The sequence below is a fragment of the Patiria miniata genome, unplaced genomic scaffold, assembly GCF_015706575.1.
Source record: "Patiria miniata isolate m_02_andy unplaced genomic scaffold, ASM1570657v1 HiC_scaffold_19, whole genome shotgun sequence".
Lineage (NCBI taxonomy): Eukaryota > Metazoa > Echinodermata > Asteroidea > Valvatida > Asterinidae > Patiria > Patiria miniata.
The window spans coordinates 6,065,797-6,085,080 of record NW_024037057.1 but is presented as its reverse complement, the minus strand read 5'-3'; the positions used below and the strand labels follow the sequence as shown (position 1 = coordinate 6,085,080).

The 19,284-nt window shown below is 41.2% G+C and overlaps 2 protein-coding genes across 2 annotated transcripts in view; one reads left to right on the top strand and one right to left on the bottom strand.

Moving 5' to 3' along the window:
• The window catches only part of LOC119725522 (protein AATF-like), a 12,768-nt gene extending 10,364 nt beyond the window's left edge, over window positions 1–2,404 (top strand). The window contains exons 8-12 of the mRNA XM_038196943.1: window positions 135–212; window positions 672–733; window positions 886–966; window positions 1,233–1,304; window positions 2,092–2,404. Of these exons, the coding sequence (XP_038052871.1) occupies window positions 135–212; window positions 672–733; window positions 886–966; window positions 1,233–1,304; window positions 2,092–2,152 (354 nt within the window). The 3' untranslated portion in view covers window positions 2,153–2,404. The remainder of the gene's footprint in view (window positions 1–134; window positions 213–671; window positions 734–885; window positions 967–1,232; window positions 1,305–2,091) is intronic.
• The window catches only part of LOC119725523 (isocitrate dehydrogenase [NADP] cytoplasmic-like), a 26,886-nt gene extending 7,602 nt beyond the window's left edge, over window positions 1–19,284 (bottom strand). The window contains exons 1-12 of the mRNA XM_038196944.1: window positions 19,128–19,284; window positions 16,872–16,911; window positions 14,444–14,550; window positions 13,384–13,470; window positions 12,554–12,714; window positions 11,626–11,840; window positions 10,643–10,711; window positions 9,719–9,870; window positions 8,922–9,062; window positions 7,337–7,499; window positions 6,344–6,760; window positions 198–199 (exon numbers count right to left, since the gene is read on the bottom strand). Coding sequence (XP_038052872.1) covers window positions 6,673–6,760; window positions 7,337–7,499; window positions 8,922–9,062; window positions 9,719–9,870; window positions 10,643–10,711; window positions 11,626–11,840; window positions 12,554–12,714; window positions 13,384–13,470; window positions 14,444–14,550; window positions 16,872–16,911; window positions 19,128–19,143 — 1,239 coding nt within the window. The 5' untranslated portion in view covers window positions 19,144–19,284 and the 3' untranslated portion in view covers window positions 198–199; window positions 6,344–6,672. The remainder of the gene's footprint in view (window positions 1–197; window positions 200–6,343; window positions 6,761–7,336; window positions 7,500–8,921; window positions 9,063–9,718; window positions 9,871–10,642; window positions 10,712–11,625; window positions 11,841–12,553; window positions 12,715–13,383; window positions 13,471–14,443; window positions 14,551–16,871; window positions 16,912–19,127) is intronic.

The following is a 19,284-nucleotide window of genomic DNA, read 5'->3' as shown; positions in this document are numbered from 1 at the left end:
TCAAAGGGTTAACATTTAGCATGCCAAACTTCAAGAACAGGCATTTATTTTTTCCCCCAAACCAAAGGCTTTGAATGTGAAGTATATTTGACTTTTACTTTTATTATGTCCTTTTCGGGTGAATATTATTTCAGGATGGAGCTTTCCCTGGAAATTCTCATCTGAAAGATTTTGATGAAGAAACATTTGATGACGACGACTTTTACCATCAGGTTAGTAACTTGCAAAGAAATTGTTGTTCCGTATTTCGGTAAACTTAAAGATGATATACAACATTTGCTGTAATTTTCAGGAATGGATTTGGGGGTTAGTATTTATAGCAAATATTGTTAAAGTGACCTGTTGAAAGTTGTATGTTCACGGATGCTGGAAAAACCAAGAAGAAAATGTTGTTCTTGTAGTCTGGTTCCCTGACCCTACATCAGACGAAACAGAGCAATATTTGGACGTTGGGGAATTGTCAGGTCAGGGAACCATGACTTGCACACATTCACGGATGTGTAAACGATTGCAAACAAATCGTGGATAAAACTAAATTTGGGAATTGCGGGGCAGAGGTTGGAGAAAAAAGTTAGCTTTTTTTTCCAACGATGGTCAGCTGACCATTGTTGGAAAAAAAGCTAACTTTTTAAAGTGATTCTTAAGTGATTCTGTGACATTTTTTTTTTCAGTTGCTACGGGAACTGATTGAGAAAAGAACGTCCTCAACCACAGATCCTGTTCAGCTGACAAGGTACACGGAGAATTTTCCTGTCTCCTCCGATCCTCAAGAATATTAATTTTTCAAATTGTTTTCTGAAATCCATTATTAACTCAAAAACCTGTTTCTCAAAAGACATCTGATGACATCTTAAAGTCGTGAATCTTTGGATTTGATTATTTCAGGCAATGGTTAGAGGTTCAGAAGCTTCGACGGAAAATCAAGAAAAAGGTCAACACCAGAGCGAGTAAAGGAAGGAAAATAAGGTACGCGGATTTGCAGAATTTTTCACCGCCCTACAACCCAATCAGCTACAACCATAGAGAAAGAACGTGATATGCAGCTTTCTTAATTTTTTCGATATTCTGAAAAACAAGACATAATTTTCCATATAAAACAGAGATCCATAGGCCGCCACCTAAATGTATGCGCCAAGTATGTGACACATTTAAAGCATTTCTACAATGATGTACATGTACATTCCCTTTAAATTTAACCATTTTTGGGTTGTTTTTTTGGACTGGGCATATAGATATGACGTGCATCCTCAACTTGTAAGCTTCATGGCTGGAATGGATGCAGGAACGATGATGGAAAGTGCCAAGTAAGTCAAGCTCATGAATATGTATTACAATTAATTGTGTCTCATGAATATGCATACTTGAATATTCATGTGGCAATGCATTATTCATGATTAGTTGTTCCTTGCGAACTTTAAAAAAAACATTCTTCTGTGCGATTTCTTTTTCCACAATCAAGAATGAATTAATATTTGCTATGGACTGATTAATCATTATGGCGATTATCATGAATATGCATGAATTTTCATGCTCACAAGTTTGTACAGAAAAAGTGTGAAATAACTTTATTTGCAGTAAGTAAGATTTGAGGCTTTGCATGGTGGAGATACTAAATAATGAAAGGTTTGCGGAAACACCATGTGCGAATAATTTCTCAACTAAGAGAATGGTTCTGAAAAGAACCAGAGGTATAAACTCTGGTTCTTTTCAGAACCATTCTCTTAGTTGAGAAATTATTCGCACATGGTGTTTCCGCAAACCTTTCATTATTTATTTGCAGTAAATAGTTGGTTAATACTCTTAATTTGCCAGTTGTGTTGAAAGTCTGCAATATTCCCAAGACAGATTTTATTTTCATAGGAACATTTCCAGAGTTTTCCTTGTTGCCATCCTGTTCCCAAATCATCAGCAAGATTGACCAGATTTGTATTTTCTGAATGGCCCAGAATATACACAATATTATGATCATTATGCAATAAATTCAGAACATGAGTTAATCAAACTTTGGCATATTATTCTTTGGCATATCATTATTCTTCTTCTTCAATATTATGACCTTTATATCTTTTTTTTTTTTTTTTTAAATTTCAGGAGCGAGTTGTTCAGTTCCTTGTTTGGTAAAAGACCAAACCCAGCTCAAGATGTTCTTTAAGATGTTACCAATGTCGCTGCAGAAGTGCCTCGAGGGTAGATTTAGGGGATGGTTGGGGCGGCTAACCACAACACCTCCACAACACCCCCCCCCCCTCCTCCATCTGACCAATACTACTCATTTATGAACTGCTGGATAAAATTACAGTCGACTGCCGCTAAATATAGATTCAGTGGAGACTACGCAGAGTCACAGACGTGGCTAGAGAGGGCGAAGGGGTGTGGGAGTTTGTGATAACCACCCCCAACCCCCCCCGCAATTAAAGCTATAGTCCATCTTTTGCAGCTATCCGAAAAGAAACTGGCGTAAATATTGTTGAAAAACATACTTGGTTGAAAGATGGTAAGGGGACTAAACTCCCTGTGAAGTTATTCTTTCTGGGAAGCTGTCATTTTGAAGTAATCAACGAAAGAAGGCCTTTCCAACGGTGCTTCTCAAGACGCACCGTAGGAAAATTTAAATTAGTAGTTTGTTTTGTTATTCGGCGAAGCGCGCGCAAGCATTTGCACGACGCACACGCACGCGTCGGATCAGTATGTGTGACATCGCGTATAGCTGCAATCGGCTCAGTGAGAACGTGTCTCGGATGCTGAATTCAGGCCCAATTCAAAACACGATTCAGCAACTTTTGATTTGAAATTGAGATCCTAGAATGTTTTTCTCTGAATATACAGCTGAAGCTGAGCTGAAACTTCATCAGGTTACTTGTTCAGCATCCTTCTTTAGATTTTGAGCACTTTTGTTGCTTCAAACGAACAAAATGCACAAATTACAAATGATGGACTATATATTTAATCGTTATTGTTGGCAAAATTGTTGTCTTGTTAAAATTGTTTGTCTGTAGTCAATGCCACAGAAAGCGCCGCCTATTGTCCGATGGTGTCCAGATTGTCTAGGGTGTATATAGGGTACACGGACATTTGGGGGGGGGGGGGTTCCACTTTCAAATATCGTGTATGGAGTTGAGCTTGGGTGGTACCACAGAATAGTCACATTGACATATGTAGCGCGATATGTGACAGAAGGAACCCCCACTCTCTTTTGTGTTGGTCATTGTGTTACCAGAATCTCAGGAATTCTTTTGAGATATCTGGGGGGTGCCGGGTAGCAATAGTCTAGGGTGTGTATAGGGTATAGAGACACGGGGGTACCACTGTCACAACTCGTGCTGGGTATACACATTGAGGCACACAATAAGGCAAATTTTATGAGCTTATACATTATTATTTTATTGCCCCTGTAAGATTATTTAATATAAATTTGGTAACGCACACAAGTAAAGGAAAATTCCCCGTTTTACTTTTTTTCAACATCTTAAAATTACATTGTAAACTCTCCCTGAAGTTCTTTTAACTTCTTCAAAAACTATAAAACTACTTACATGCAGAAACAAAGCAAAGTTTTAATTTAGTATAAAATATAAAGATGTTAGTATTACAATTTTATTTTATTTGGTATCAAGGGTGCTAAAATACAGTGAATTTGTTTTAACAAATCCAAAAATATTTGCGATCTACAACAATAAAAATCAGAAATAATGCACCGAATTGTGTGTCTTTGAGTGTATTTTTTTTTTCTAATAAAAAGAATGACAGTTTTACATTGTCGCTTCGTTGCCTGTTAGATGTTCAAGTCAAGAGCTTGGTAACGAGAATATAGAAGAAGAACTCTTGCTGAAAAATGGCCATGAAATAAAATGTGATAGTCGTAGTGCAATCGTAGAACACTGCAGTTGTACTTTTTACATTATGCAAAACAGAAATCCATGTAATATTTCTTTGTGTTCTGAATAATTGACTCATTGGTAATAGGCCTTGCTCTTGAGCTAGTGAGTGCGCTGTTTCGAAGTAATTTTGGTTTACATGTTACAGCCGAAAACAGAGATGCCACTTTTCAGGTTTTCTCAATTCAGGGGTTTTTTTTTCTTCAAAAAATGTGATAAATTAAAAGTGCAGAATTTGGTCTGAAACGTCCAGAAAACACATTTTTGAAAGGGATAAGCGTAGTTTCAGGTTTTTTTTAGTAGTGTTTCAGGCTTTTTATTGATATTTTGATGGCATCTCTGCGAAAAAAGTACTCTTTTAACCTTTGTGTTCAATACTAATATTCAATAAATGGGATTTTTCTACATTTAAAACAATGTAGCGTATTACAGCAACAGCAGCTCAACAGGATTCCTGATTTTCACAATGTGGAAAAGATTACATTTCAATATTTGAAACTCAAACATTTAAATATAATTTTTCCCCCATAAAAAATATTCTACACATTCCACAACACATAAACTGATAAAAAAACACCATTTTATCAACAATAAACAATTATTTGGCTAATAAGTCCCTAAAATAGGCATAAACACTGTCTCAAATTATACCTCAGAGTTTTAAAATCAGGTCACTATGTTCAAATAAAGAACGTTCTTTACATCCAACAACTAAAAACTCGACCCCTACAAAGCCACAAAGAGCACCATATATTTCATCTCACAACTTCCAATTCCATCATACTATGAGCGCACTATATTGAAGATGAGAACTCTAAAACAACAAGTTACTGTGGTAAAAGAAATAACGCTCTGTCACATTTAAAAAGATTTTTTTTCAAAAAGTTTCTTGCAAGTTCTGTTAAAATCGATATTTAAAAGACTAAAAATGATCCGCAATATGTGTCTTATACACTCAACCAAAAAAGAAAGTCCCCCTTTAATACCTTTTTTGTCTAACTCAAAAACTACTGGGCACATCTTGATCAAATTACGAATGATCAGTGCAGAAATTCCTTAGCAATCCAGACATACTCTTTGTTTGGCCGAAAACAGTGATTATGTGTACAAAATTATGCAATTTATGACAACTGGTACCGAAAAAAAAAGTTGCACTTTTGTACACTTGCAAGGTGAGTGTGAACCGCAACATGCACGTATACAAAAGTGCAACTGTTTTCGGTATCATTTGTCATAAATTGCATAAATTCGTACACATTATTACCGTTTGGGGCCAAATAAAGAGTATGGCTGGATTGTTAAGGAATTTCTGCACTGATCAGTCATTATTTGAGCGAGATGTGCCCAATAGTTTTTGAGTTAGACAAAAAAGTGTTGGAATGGGGACTTTCTTTTTTGGTTGAGTGTACAATGTACATGTATACCACTCACACACGTACACCCAGGCTTGTTTATGGTGTAAATCGAGGATTTTCAATTGTTCATTTTCCCTTTCCCTTTGGTTATACTCCTTTTCCAACAGCTCTCATTGGTTTTGTAAACGTTTTCTAATCGAGGTCGTCCTCGATTTGGTCGTGGTCGTCCTCGACTTGGTTCCTGTCCTCAGTTCATTGATGATGTTGCACGTGTGTGTCCTCAATTTACACCATAAGCGAACACACAGACACGTTTGTTGATGGTGTAAATCGAGGATTTTCAATTGTTCAGAAAAGATGTTACAGAAAAGTTACACATGCGCAGCATTGGTAGTGTTCACTATACAGTAAAAACTAAACCACAGAGTCAAAACCTTCCTCTTAAACCACTATTAAAACTTTTACCTATTAAACAAAATTAACTGTGAAAGCAATGTGATAGTTACTGCAACACATTTTCCCTATTTTCTTCCCAGAAACAATGTTTCACATCAAAGTTTTGCATCAAAAATGTTTCCTGCAAAACAAAAAGGTTAATGCCTCGCTTGAAATGATCTTGGTGTTGAAATAAATTACTGGCTTAAGTAGGCAGATTTAAACGATGTGCCGTGACATTGGTCCGATAAATTGGCTAGTCTCGCACAGAGAGTTGAAAATCTGGAATTCTGGTAAACGTATTTTTAAAAATGAGTAAATATAATTGTTCTTATCAGTGAACATTCGTGTTCCCAAAAAATATGTATTTGAGGTTTTCAACAGATTATCATAAACCCTCACTGCCCTGAATCCTTCAAAATCATCTTTGCCAAAGTGGAGGAATTTGGAGGATTGAGGTTGCATAGCAAAAGTGTGTTACTGATTTCGCAGGATGCACTTTGTCGAGGTCTTGGGCCAGACCTTGTGTTGTTTTTGCTCAGCCATGCATAAATATAGGCCTGGATTATGCTTGAAATCATCCCTACTGCTCCAGGACGTTACTGGCCAAGCCTCAACATATTGACAGTCGCACTGCGGTAGGATTTTGCAGGATTCAGGCAGTGGTCACCCCTCCACGGAATTTGCATATATGCTTTCTTCCTGTTTTGACCTCAGGAGGTAGTGTTAACATAAAAAAATGTCCTTTCATTCTCATGTGTACTGAACTGGCTATGGCCTTTGAGACAGAGTTTTGGTCAGAAATTGCAAAATTCGATAGCAAATGAGTTACCACTTTACAATTTGTCTTAAGATTTTTTAAAGATTTTTGAGGTCATGGCAGTTTTGGATGTAAATCAATTGAATGGAATGTATCATTTTGATATAACGGATTTCAGAAAGCCGCTCCCAGAAAAACAACTTGGCACGTTGCCAAGTTTGAGCTGTTGTTACCTGCGCTATTTCAGCTACAGCCGACTTTGGATCTTCGCTCCCAGGAACTCCGCGACCTTGTCGATGAACTCGAAAGTGTTCAGGTAGTCAGAGCGCTGCACACTGCATGAGCGAAATAAAAAGATTACGAGACGATATTTTAGTCAGGTCCCTCACAAGTCCAGTCATAAGTACATTGGTGTATCCAGAGGGGGCAGGGGGCACCATGCCGCTGTATGGTCTGACGTTACCATTTTCTATTAAATTTTTGTCTCGACTATCAGAATTTCTCAAAGAATGTTCGTGTCAGTTGAGATCGTAAGTGGGTGCTGAATTCTCAAGCCTTATGGCCTTACTGAGGTCACCTCAAGCTCCACCCTGAAGGATATTTGTGAGAGTTTTAAGGGGATCGAAGTGTCATCTGCAACAACAGCCAACATTTGAGGAAGAAAAAAAGTAAGGGAGAAATAAAACCCTGCGTCGCCGCACCACTTTTGGGGCAAGCTCCATACCAGAAACCGGAGACTTTTTTTTTTGCCTTAACAAACATACACCACAGACCCTACTTTGCTCATCTGGGGCCAGGCTACGCAACCCTCAAATCCTCTGGAGATTATTTCTTGGATTTTACATTCAATCCCCCCGTCCACCCACCCCAACATACCCCCTGGTAATGATATTCTTACGAGTTATACATACCTGTTCATTCCTTTGACGCATATGGCCAGGTCTTTGGTCATGAAACCAGCCTCTATCGTATCCACGCACGAAGCCTCCAGATCCTTGACGAATTTGGCCAGCTGGGCGTTGCCGTCTAGTTTGGCGCGGTGGGCGAGGCCTCGTGTCCAGGCAAAGATAGATGCTGCAATAAGGGTTGAAACGATATCTTGATGAGGGTGACAGACAACAGATAACGTCAAAGTACCATCAAATGTGACCATCCATGTAGGCAAGCGTTTGGTTAGCAACTACGTCGTGCACTGTAAACTAGACAGTAGGGCTTATTTTCGCGTCAAATAGGGTCTGATCGTAAGACATAAATATGTGACCATCCAGTTTCCCCGTTATCGGTCACCATTGCAGTAGGCATGTGTTTTGTTAGCAACGTCGCGTCCCACATTTGTAAACTAGAGAGTAGGGCTTATTTTCATGTCAAATAACCGCAAATTCTTTTAATGGCATAATGATCGCTACCTATGCCGTGTTCGGTTGTCATAACTGCCCACCCAACATTGGGTGTATCCGCTCCGTTCACAAGCACCCCCTCACCGGCAAAGGAAGTACAGTTGGGGGTGACCGACCGACGCCATCTTGCCTGACTGCAATTCATTTGCCGCGAAGCACGGCCACTGCGTGTAAATAGAACAAATCCCCTGGTGTACACGCGTCACACACAAGGAATGGTGCGCGTCAACCAGCGAAATGTACCGCCCATGGGACGTCGTTGTTAGGTAAAAGGGCGCCCTCTTTTGGTAGCGCACGGAGCTCATATAGGCTCTGTGTTTTTCCCACAGTTATTTGCCATCCATTACAGCTTTGAAGGGTTGCCTACAACCTACTCCATGCGGCGCTATGCGATCTTCACCTTCTACAATGGTGACGCTGACTATCTAGTGAGTAAGTACAAAGTAAACGGGACGAACCTGTGTTCACAGGAACGGAGTGCTTATCTCTCTTTCATTAGCAATGGGGCCAGACTCATATGCCACTGTAGGGGGGGGGATCACCACACCTCCTCCACAGCGAGTCTGTTACCTTCCCAGCACTGAATAATGCCGGTACCCATTTAACACCTGGGTTAAGAGGAGTATTGTGGTAAAGCGCCTTGCTCAAGGGCACAACACGCATGGCCACGGCGGGGCTCGAACCCACAACCTCACGATCGTGAATCCTGTGCTAGACCACACGTGCCCACATCTAGGCCCAACTTCACAGCCCTGCTAAGTACAAAAATTTGCTTAGCACAAGAAAAATCTGGCTTATAAAAGCAGCTAGTTACCAGCCAAAACTCCATGTGATTTTCATGCTAAGCAAACAACAGCTGAATACTAATCACAAGCAATATACATCACGTGGAGTTTTGGCTGGTAACCTGCTTTTATAAGCCAGACTTTTTTGTGCTAAGCAAATTTTTGTGCTTAGCAGTGCCTTGAAATTGGCCCCTGGTACCCAGGTGTAGGCCAGATCACATAGGTGGATCGGTGAGACAGCCCTAAAGTTTAAGTACAGTTTTTCAGGAAATACGCATTTTGAGAACCTCAAAGCCGTTAATAAGTATACTCACCGACTGAATTGGTGGACGTTTCTTGGCCCTTCTCGTGTAGCCTATAGTGCCGTGTGACTGTGCCGTGTGCGGCCTCGGACTCGACCGTCTTCCCGTCGGGACAAACCAATACACTTGTCATCATGCCAAGAGAACCGTACCCTGGGAAGGAGAACAACGTAGATATTGGACAATGTAAATTCACGTTACTTGGCCCTTAAAGAAAAAATTACTTTTTCGTAGGATTTTTGATTAACTTCATTTTTTTTTAACTGCTGGAGTGCCACAATGTTCTAAATGATACCATTGTTCTAGTTTGGATGCAGATGTGTCTATTATTAGTTATCTTGCGAGCGCGAGTGGAACACGGACTAATGTAGTGCGTATGTGTCCCACATACCACGAGGCCGGAGGCCGAGTGGTATGTGGGACACAAGCGCACTACATTTTCCGTGTTCCACGAGCGCAAGCGTGATAACGAATTTATCTTCAATCAAACTTGACGCACAGTAAAGTTGGAATACGCATGCTGTGTAACCTACGCGCAACTTTTGAATTCACAGTGAATTGTGCAGCACTAATCGCGTCACGTATAGGCTTAGAATAGCGCAATACGCGGAGTGCGGTATGAACCGTGGCCGTGCGGTATGGTTATATGTAGCACGGCTTGTTGCCATGGATCGACCAATCAGGATCGAGGATTCAAGTTTGCTTGAAGATAAAGTTTATTATTATCATGGTTAATCATCCTGCTTATGGACAAATATTGTATCAGTGAAGTGGAATGATCCATTCTCAACAGAGGGGTGAGCACTCACCTTGTGCTACGCTGTCTGATTGCACATCGCCGTCGTAGTTTTTGCACGCCCACATGAAACCCCCCTCGGATTTCATGGCATAGGCCACCATGTCATCGATGAGTCGGTGTTCATACCAGATCCCCGCTGCCTCAAACTTGGATTTGTAATCACTGAAAAAAAATTCAGATAAATTCAAATATCTCGTTTATGTTGTCATTAGTGAACTAAAAATCAAATTCTTCATTAAAGTAAAAGTAAAGATTGGCACGAGCCAATATGGCCTATCAGGCTAGTGTATATTTCCGGAATTCCTTTGCATGAAACGACTGAGAATATTTCTATTTTCCCTTGGATTGGATGCTAGCCCATCGCAGGTTACTCCCCAGCTAATGCCGGTGCCGATTTATACTCCTAGGTGGCCCTGGAGAGAGAAAAGTGAGGGTGACGTTGAACACATTTCAACTCTGGTGAAGTTCGCAGCAACTGTTTCATGATGTCAAGTTCCCCACACTTCACATTCGCATGAAATATGAACTACATACATGTAGCCTTTCGTTGGCAATGCCTCTTTGCTAAAAATAGTTTCACCACGCACCAACTTGACCCCAGAAGTTGAATGGTAGAGAAATGTGAAACTAAATCACCTCCGATCTGGGGTCAAAGGGTCACTGTGGTGAAGTGTATCACACCAACCTCTCCATCCAACTCACTGAAAGAGAAGTTGTCACCACCGTGACTCCTGACCTCAGGTCTGGGGTCGAAGGGTCACTGTGGTGAAGTGTACTTCACCAATGTCTCCACCCACTCACTTCACAGAAGGTATATCACCACAGTGACTCTGGTATCCCAATGCCTTACAATCTCTATAAGAAGGTCATGCTGGTGAAATGACCAAATCACCACGCTGACCTCTTTTAACCAGATTTAGCATCCATCACTGACCTGTCGTATATCTCTTGGAAGATGTCCTTGAATCGACCATCATACTTCTTGAGGATTGTGTTCTTGGTGCTGTAAAAGGAACAATCCAAAATAGTCTTCTGTCAGTGTTTCTTTTTTCCTGAACAAAACATTGAAATTGGCTATGCACAGGTACAATTCTGGACTGAATTTGAGTTAAGAAAGATTCTTGCATGTAAAGTTTGTAATGTACTGGGTCGGCATGATTATGGCAACCGTACACTATTATGGCAACTGTACACGGTATAGGACATGACCATTGATATAAAATTTTACGTGGAAAATAACATCTACTAGCCATCTCATTTACAATGCACATTGGTGGCCCATCATGTGGAAGTCAGATGGTCCATTGACATCATACGATCGGACCCTTTAAAGGGACACTAGGTCCTGAAATCCCCGACAATTTAATGTTTTGGATTGTTTACTTAGCCTATTTCAAACATCTGGTTGAAAGGAAACCAACTTAATGTCTTACCGTTCCCGAGAAAAGACGAAAAAAAACCCGCTTGTTCACATCGGACACGACGGAGTACGAATACGTTTTTCGTGTCGTTCTCATACAGTGTACGATATACACGTTGTGTGTCTCGGAAACAGCGGTGACCAATCAGATCACCAATGCAAAAAAAATGGTTTCTTCAACGTCCGCAAAAGGCGAACACTTTACGAATGAAATCACAACTAGCATCCAAACAGCTCGAATTTATGGGGTCGCAAAAGTGGACCCCGAAATTCATTCAGTTTTGAAAGGATAGTTGTGTGGATGTTTATATCCTACTTTTAAATGTTATTTCCGATTAACATCATCAAATTCAAAGCGCGTTTTTTAGTCCAATTGGGCTGTTCCAGGACCTAGTGTCCCTTTAAAGTTACAAACTGGGAGACTGTCTACACATGGCTATACCACTGGAGTTGCATTCTAGAGGTCCCAGGTTCTAACCCTGCCTCTGCCAACCTACCTCAGGTACAGCGTGAATTTCCTCTCCAGCGCGTACTTCATGGAGCAGTGCGCAAAATCGCGGATGGATTTGTCGGTGTTGTACATCGCCATGGCTACACCGCCGCCATCTTTGAAGTCGTGCACGGTGAAGTTCAGGACCTCGGTGCCGTCGGACGGAGTGAATTTGATCTCTACCTTGCCGCAGCCGGGAATGACGAAATCTGTGGCTTTGTACTACGGAATAAAAAAAAATTATGAGTTTTAAAACTTAATGAGGAAATCTTTGATGTTTACCAGAAATTTGATGTTTCCACGAAGTTTGGGCTCTGCAAAAATGATCCCACTGCAAACAAAAATGTAATTGTTGTGAAAGTAAAGTCTGTCCACAGCCCACACATCAGGCAAGTGTGTATCATTAGGCAAGTGTGTATCTCCGGTTTCCCTGCCACTGAGAATATTTCTATTCGCCCTGGCCTGGATTGGATGCTAGTCCACCGAAAGTTACTCCCCAGCTAAAGCCGGTACTCATTTATACTCCTGGGTGGAGAGAGGCAAGTGGGGTGAAGTGGCCTGCCCAAGGACACAACATGTGACCAGCGGCTGGATCCTAGCTGGATTCGTTTACCTGTGGTTTCTTTAGCGTGAAATGACTGAGAATATTTCTGTTCCCCCTGGATGGGATGCTAGTCCATCGCAGGTTACTCCCCAACTAATGCAGGTACCCATTTATACTCCAGAGTGGAGAGAGACATGTTGGGGTGAAGTGGCTTGCCTGTGGACACAGCACACAGCCAGCGGCTGGATTCGAACCCCTGAGCCTTTGATGGGACAAGAACACCAACCACTAGGACACGCCCCACGAAGTTGTTTAGAAATGACTCAACCAACAGTTTTCCTGTGATAATTACCATTTCTGGGACTATACCTATTGTTGATTGAATGTTTACCTGATCTGCATGCGCGTGACGACCAATCACGATGGGTTTATTCCAGCCAACCACCAATCGGGGAATGTTCTTGCAGATGATGGCTTCCCTGAAGACTGTCCCGCCCAGGATGTTACGGATCGTGCCATTGGGTGATTTCCACATCTTCTTCAGGTTGAACTCTGTCGAGTAGACCAATCAGAAAGCTTGACACAGATATTTGGAGTCATCACAAGTCCATCACAAGTCCATCACAAGTCAAATCACGAGTCCATCACAAGTCCATCACAAGTCAAATCACAAGTCAATCACAAGTTAATCACATGTGAATCACAAGTCAATCACAAGTCCATCACAAGTCAAATCACAAGTCCATCACAAGTCAATCACAAGTTAATCACATGTCAATCACAAGTCAATCACAAGTCAATCACAAGTCAATCACAAGACAAATCACAAAAGATCACAAGTCAATCACAAGTCCATCACAAGTCAATCACAAGACAAATCACAAGACAAATCACAAAAGATCACAAGACTAATCACAAAAGATCACAAGTCAATCACAAGTCAATCACAAGACAAATCACAAAAGATCACAAGTCAATCACAAGTCCATCACAAGTCAATCACAAGTCCATCACAAGTCAATCACAAGACAAATCACAAAAGATCACAAGACAAATCACAAAAGATCACAAGTCAAATCACAAGTCAAATAGAGAAACACTTCATTTGAACAGCTTGTGACTTGACTTGAGACTGGACACCTTATAATTGAATTGTGATTTACAAATGGATTGCTTGAATCAAACTCCGACCTTTGATCTTCTCATTAAATATGCACTCACCTTTGACCCGCTTCTCATCCGGTGTTATCGTTGCGCATTTGATTCCCACATTGTGCTCTTTGATGGCTTCTGCGCATTCCACAGTCACTGCATGGAGGAAAATGTATAAATGTAATTATATGTGTATTAAAGATGTTTAGCGTTAAAGCAAAGGATTATTATTATTATTAATCATTTCTGGTAATGAAACCAAGGATTCCTCAAAAGTGCCCTAGGCACTGTAGCTCGCAAGCCTGAAGAAACCTGTGGAGAGAAGACAACGAGAAGAAGTTACAGTTTTAGAGGTGGGAGGAAAAGCCCAGAAGAATATTCTGGGGAAATCCTACGGAATCAGGTAGGGACTGAAAACCCAATCCACATATTGGCCCAGGCAGGATTCGAACCCGGGTCACAGCGGTGGAAGGCGAGGAAAGTACCGCTACGCCAACCTGACTCCCTTCATATGGTATTATCGCTACCATATTGTGTGAGTAAAACTTTTGTGCATTTGTTGTTACTAAATTATAAATGAAAAAGAACAGTCTATGAGATAAGGAGCTAGGATTCCTTTACTTAGTGACAACTGAGTTTGGGGGGCTTATCGTCCTTATTGCAGCAGCAGCTGAATTGTGAAGGACGCAGCTACAAGGTGGTTGAACTAAAGGCTTGTAAAGGCGCCTTAGGCTGCCGCCATACGACCCATGTCTAACTACCACTGAGCGCAGCCAGAGATTGAAAGTGATGTTTTTGCAGAGGGAGGAAAACCAGTGAACCCGGAGAAAAAACCTCAAGGCACAGGAGAGAATTAACCAACGAACAACTCTGCTCACTTATGATCTGAGCCGGGAATCGAACCCAGCTAGGCCACAGCAGTGAGAGGCGAGCGCTTTAGCGAGCGCTTTACGCACTGCGTCACATATGCCACCAAATTAGCCTTGTTGAGAAATAGTGGACACAATACAAGGGCACCTTTTGGAAATCTGTTGTATTTGCCCAAACCAAATTGCGCTTTAGTGCGCCCGCTTTATCTAAAAAAAGCCATGAAAATGAAAATGGACGACCCTTCTTTTGCTATCATTACCTCTGTCTTCAGTCTCATCTCTGTTCTGTATGCTCAGGTCGAAACTCTTGATGTCCAGGTCCACGTAGGGCAGGATCAGTTTCTCTTTGATCGTTTCCCAAAAAATCCTGCCATCCAGAGAGAAAATCAAGAATGAGAATTGAATCAAAACTTGAGACAATACTTGCATCTTATCAAAAGCTAAAGGTGGATGTCCAGCCAACTATTTGACAAGTCATAAGTAAGATCAGGGGCTGAACATTGACCAAGGAATACAAATGTATGTCTTTGTCACAACCGCTTTGACTAGCTTGTGACTTGCCTTGAAAGTGAAGGATATGAGGGCTTAATTGTGATGGACTTGTGATGGACTTGTGATGGACTTGTGTGGACTTGTGATTGATTTGTGAGGACTTGTGATGTACTTGTGAGGACTTGTGATGTACTTGTGAGGACTTGTGACTGACTTGGGAGGACTTGAAACTGACTTGTAAGGACTTGTGACTGACTTGGGAGGACCTGTGACTGACTTGGGAGGACTTGTGACTGACTTGAGAGGACCTGTGACTGACTTGAGAGGACCTGTGACTGACTTGTAAGGACTTGTGACTGACTTGGGAGGACCTGTGACTGACTTGGGAGGACTTGTGACTGACTTGAGAGGACCTGTGACTGACTTGAGAGGACTTGTGACTGACTTGAGAGGACCTGTGACTGACTTGAGAGGACCTGTGACTGACTTGAGAGGACTTGTGACTGACTTGTGAGGACTTGTGACTGACTTGAGAGGACCTGTGACTGAGTTGGGAGGACTTGTGACTGACTTGGGAGGACTTGTGACTGACTTGAGAGGACCTGTGACTGCTGACTTGAGAGGACCTGTGACTGACTTGGGAGGACCTGTGACTGACTTGAGAGGACTTGTAACTGACTTGAGAGGACCTGTGACTGACTCGGGAGGACTTGTGACTGACTTGAGAGGACCTGTGACTGACTTGAGAGGACCTGTGACTGACTTGGGAGGACCTGTGACTGACTTGAGAGGACTTGTAACTGACTTGAGAGGACCTGTGACTGACTTGAGAGGACCTGTGACTGACTTGGGAGGACCTGTGACTGACTTGAGAGGACCTGTGACTGACTTGAGAGGACCTGTGACTGACTTGTAAGGACTTGTGACTGACTTGGGAGGACCTGTGACTGACTTGGGAGGACCTGTGACTGACTTGAGAGGACCTGTGACTGACTTGGGAGGACTTGTGACTGACTTGTAAGGACGTGTGACTGACTTGGGAGGACTTGTGACTGACTTGGGAGGACTTGTGACTGACTTGGGAGGACTTGTGACTGACTTGGGAGGACCTGTGACTGACTTGGGAGGACTTGTGATGGACTTGGGAGGACTTCTGACTCACATGTGAGGACTTGTGAGGATTTGTGAGGATTGAATGCAACTCTGTAAAACTCAAAAACATTTAAGCTTACAAAAAGATGTATTCTCCATTTTCAGGGCTGGGTGGTGGAGGCTGAAGGGTGGAGGCGGGTGGTGGGGGCCGATGGGTGGAGGGGGGGGGGAGGAACGGGGACAACCGGACAAGCAGAGAAGGGTTCTGAGGGGAGGACTACTATTATAAAACAACTTACAACCCTGAGTGAAAGACAAAGCTGAACCAAAGTCATCACTTCACATACAATCTGTAAATGGTATTTGTGCAAATACATTCAGTGAGTCACTTTTGATGTATTATCAGCACCTTGACTTTACTGAATTTTACTTTTTATCATTCAGTGCAAGGACAACATGCGACCAGATTAATAACAGTAAACAAAATGTACTGCTCGGAGAATTTTGGTATGACTTAAAAAAAAAAAAATGTGCTGTCTGGGTTCTGGGAGTATATTTGGCAGAGCTAGTAATACACACTAAATGATTTATGAAGAATAAGGAGGATTCAGAGTGCAGTTGTCTTCAAAATAAGGGTAAAAGTTAACCAGTCATTTTTCTGTGGCGGACTTCCATGAATTTGCAATAACTGATAAGAAGGCAATTGTACCTTGCTCTATGGTTAAACCATTTGACTTTTTTATCATCACAAGGGCAACCTGTTCAAAGTTCAGTTCAATCAACAAATCTCAAGGTCCATAGTTTTCAACAATACCTTGGGCTAGATAGAGTCATTGTCAGAGATTATCGGTGATGATTTATAAATAACATAACGAAATGGAGAAGAGGAAATAGCAAAAAGAGCAATGTATGCTCTTCCTGTAGTGTGCAATTTGTAGTAAGAAACACGATGTGTATTTGGCATTTGATCTAGGCAGACAACCACATGTACATGTAGGATTTGGCTAAATGAACTTTTGGAATGATGAGGCAAAATAGATTTAGAACAATTTATAATTACCATTTAAGAACTAGGCCTAAGTGCATTTAAAGTGACTCATTTACCTTGTCATTTCATCTCCCTTGGCTTCAACTACTGTTCCTCCTAAAAGTGAAGAAAATAAACTGTGTTTGTTTGTGTGTTAATACGATCATCAAACATAGATCATTTACATTCAATACTAGGTTTTGCCCTTCACCGACGTATATGTTTCTGTATACTCAGGGTGTTACCCCAAAACCTAATAATATTGAATTTTTATCACCCCAACGCAAAATTCAATATTATGAATAAACATAGATCAGATAAATTTATAATTATATGGTAGAGAAACCAAATAGGCAGCTACAGTTACTTACAGGACCCTCCATTTTTTTTCGCTTGATGAAATTTTTACAGAAATCAATCATCGTGCACATGCAACAGTTGCAAACCAAATGATTTTGGACTTTTACTTCCCTTTATTTAACGCAGTGGCTATTGTTACGGCAGCCGTAACGCATTTCCCATTTTCTATCGTTACGGTAGACTGCAACCTGGCAACTTTTATAAAAAAACATGACAAGAAAATATAAAATTAGAAGGAAAAAAGTGAATTTGAACTTTATTAAATTCGGACTTTATTTCCCTTTTAAAAAAAATCCTCCAAAGCCTCAGGTTAGAAAAGGAAAAAAATTCGAGTGCAAAACTGAGATTCGAACCCGCAACCTCGCGGTGCAAAATCCTACCCTCTATCGGCTGAGCTGGCGCACTGCTCGATAAAACGTGGGGAAACAAATAATTATATACCTGCGTGCGTATCAAAAAAATATCGTAGAGGGCGCTAAACAACGAGTGCCGTAACGATAGCCACTTCGTTTATTTAAAGGCAGTGGATATTTTGCCGGAGACGGCAAACCTTCAGTAAACGTTAGTTTGCCGGATATGCACTGAACATGCGCAGTTACTGTTTTTTTGTACTTAAAACATTTTCCGGTGACAAATTTTAGTCTGGCTCCATGCCAATACTATCGTTGTATTTTTGTATTTACAAGATGGGAATCAGACCATTTTATAATTTCGGACTTTATTTCCCTTTAAAAAAAATCCTCCAGAGCCACAAATCTGAAAAAGAAAAAGTTATACTCTGCAAGGGCGGATCCAGGGGGGGGCCAAAGGGGGCCATGGCCCCCCCCAAAACGAAACCAATTTTTTTTTTTTTTTATGTGACATCGCAATAAAGGCAGGCAATGAGTACACCACCATCTTTTCCTCAAAAAAAATTGATTAAAGTGGTCAGAAATTGCCTCAGATCGCACCACAGAGCATCTAGAATCCAAAAATTTTTCGGGGCCCTCACGGGCCCCGAACCCCACGCCGTAATTTTTGAGACCCACTTTTTTTGGGGGGACCAAATTTTTTTTTGGCCCCCCCCAAAATTGTGTTCTGGATCCGCCCTTGATACTCTGCAATAAAATGTTTGAGACATATTAAAGAAGAATATTCTTATTTATTTGGGGATGGGAATAAAAACCTTAAAATAGTGGCGGGGATCAGGATTCGAACTCGGGACATCCCACTCTCTAGAGCCATTGCTTAACCACTGCACCGACTCAACTTTGGTGGGAATTTAATACATCTTATAATTCAGCCCTATCTTAAAGAGTACAGCGCCCTCTGTTGATATGGATTGCCACAGGCAAACAACTTTGGTGGGAATTTAATACATCTTATAATTCAGCCCTATCTTAAAGAGTACAGCGCCCTCTGTTGATATGGATTGCCACAGGCAAACCTTTAGTAAACGTTAGTTTGCCGGCGTTACCTCCGGCAAAATATACACTACCTTATTGAAACATTATCTTTCAGAGCCACGAATCTGAAAGAAAAATTTAATCAGGTTTTTGCCAACTGTTTTAGATGAGTTCAAAACATGAAAGACTCAAAGAGGGTCCTGCTAGCTAATATTAATAATAATAAAGTAAAACTATTTTTCCAATATATATATTATAAAATATGTTTTAATTTTGATTCCCCTAGGGATAGGCCTATTTCCTAAAAGTTCGAAGCAAGATAAATTAAATACTATATTTTCTGTGGGAATTGACAATTTCTCTAGATCCTAAATTGTCTTACGCCTTAATTTCCAAATCACGGACACGCCCACAACCAGTAGGCCTACAACATTGGTACAACTACAAGTACAACTGCATTAGTGTACTGTCACGGTAAATATCAAGTGAGTCAGCATTTTTCCCACACCGTCAATTCATCAAGTTCTGCCGATTAAACCACCGAATGTCAGCTCTGAAAAGGAAGTGAAAAGTGATCAAGTGTCCTACCTGAAATCTTCGACATGTTGGTACCGACTGCTGAATTCAAAATGAGGTTTTTAGGTTAAAACTTCGTGTCCTGTTGAAATGACCCGAGACAAAATCAGCTAAATGCGGATATATGCGTGTACCCTGAATCGACGACGCGTTTTTATGGTGTACACAA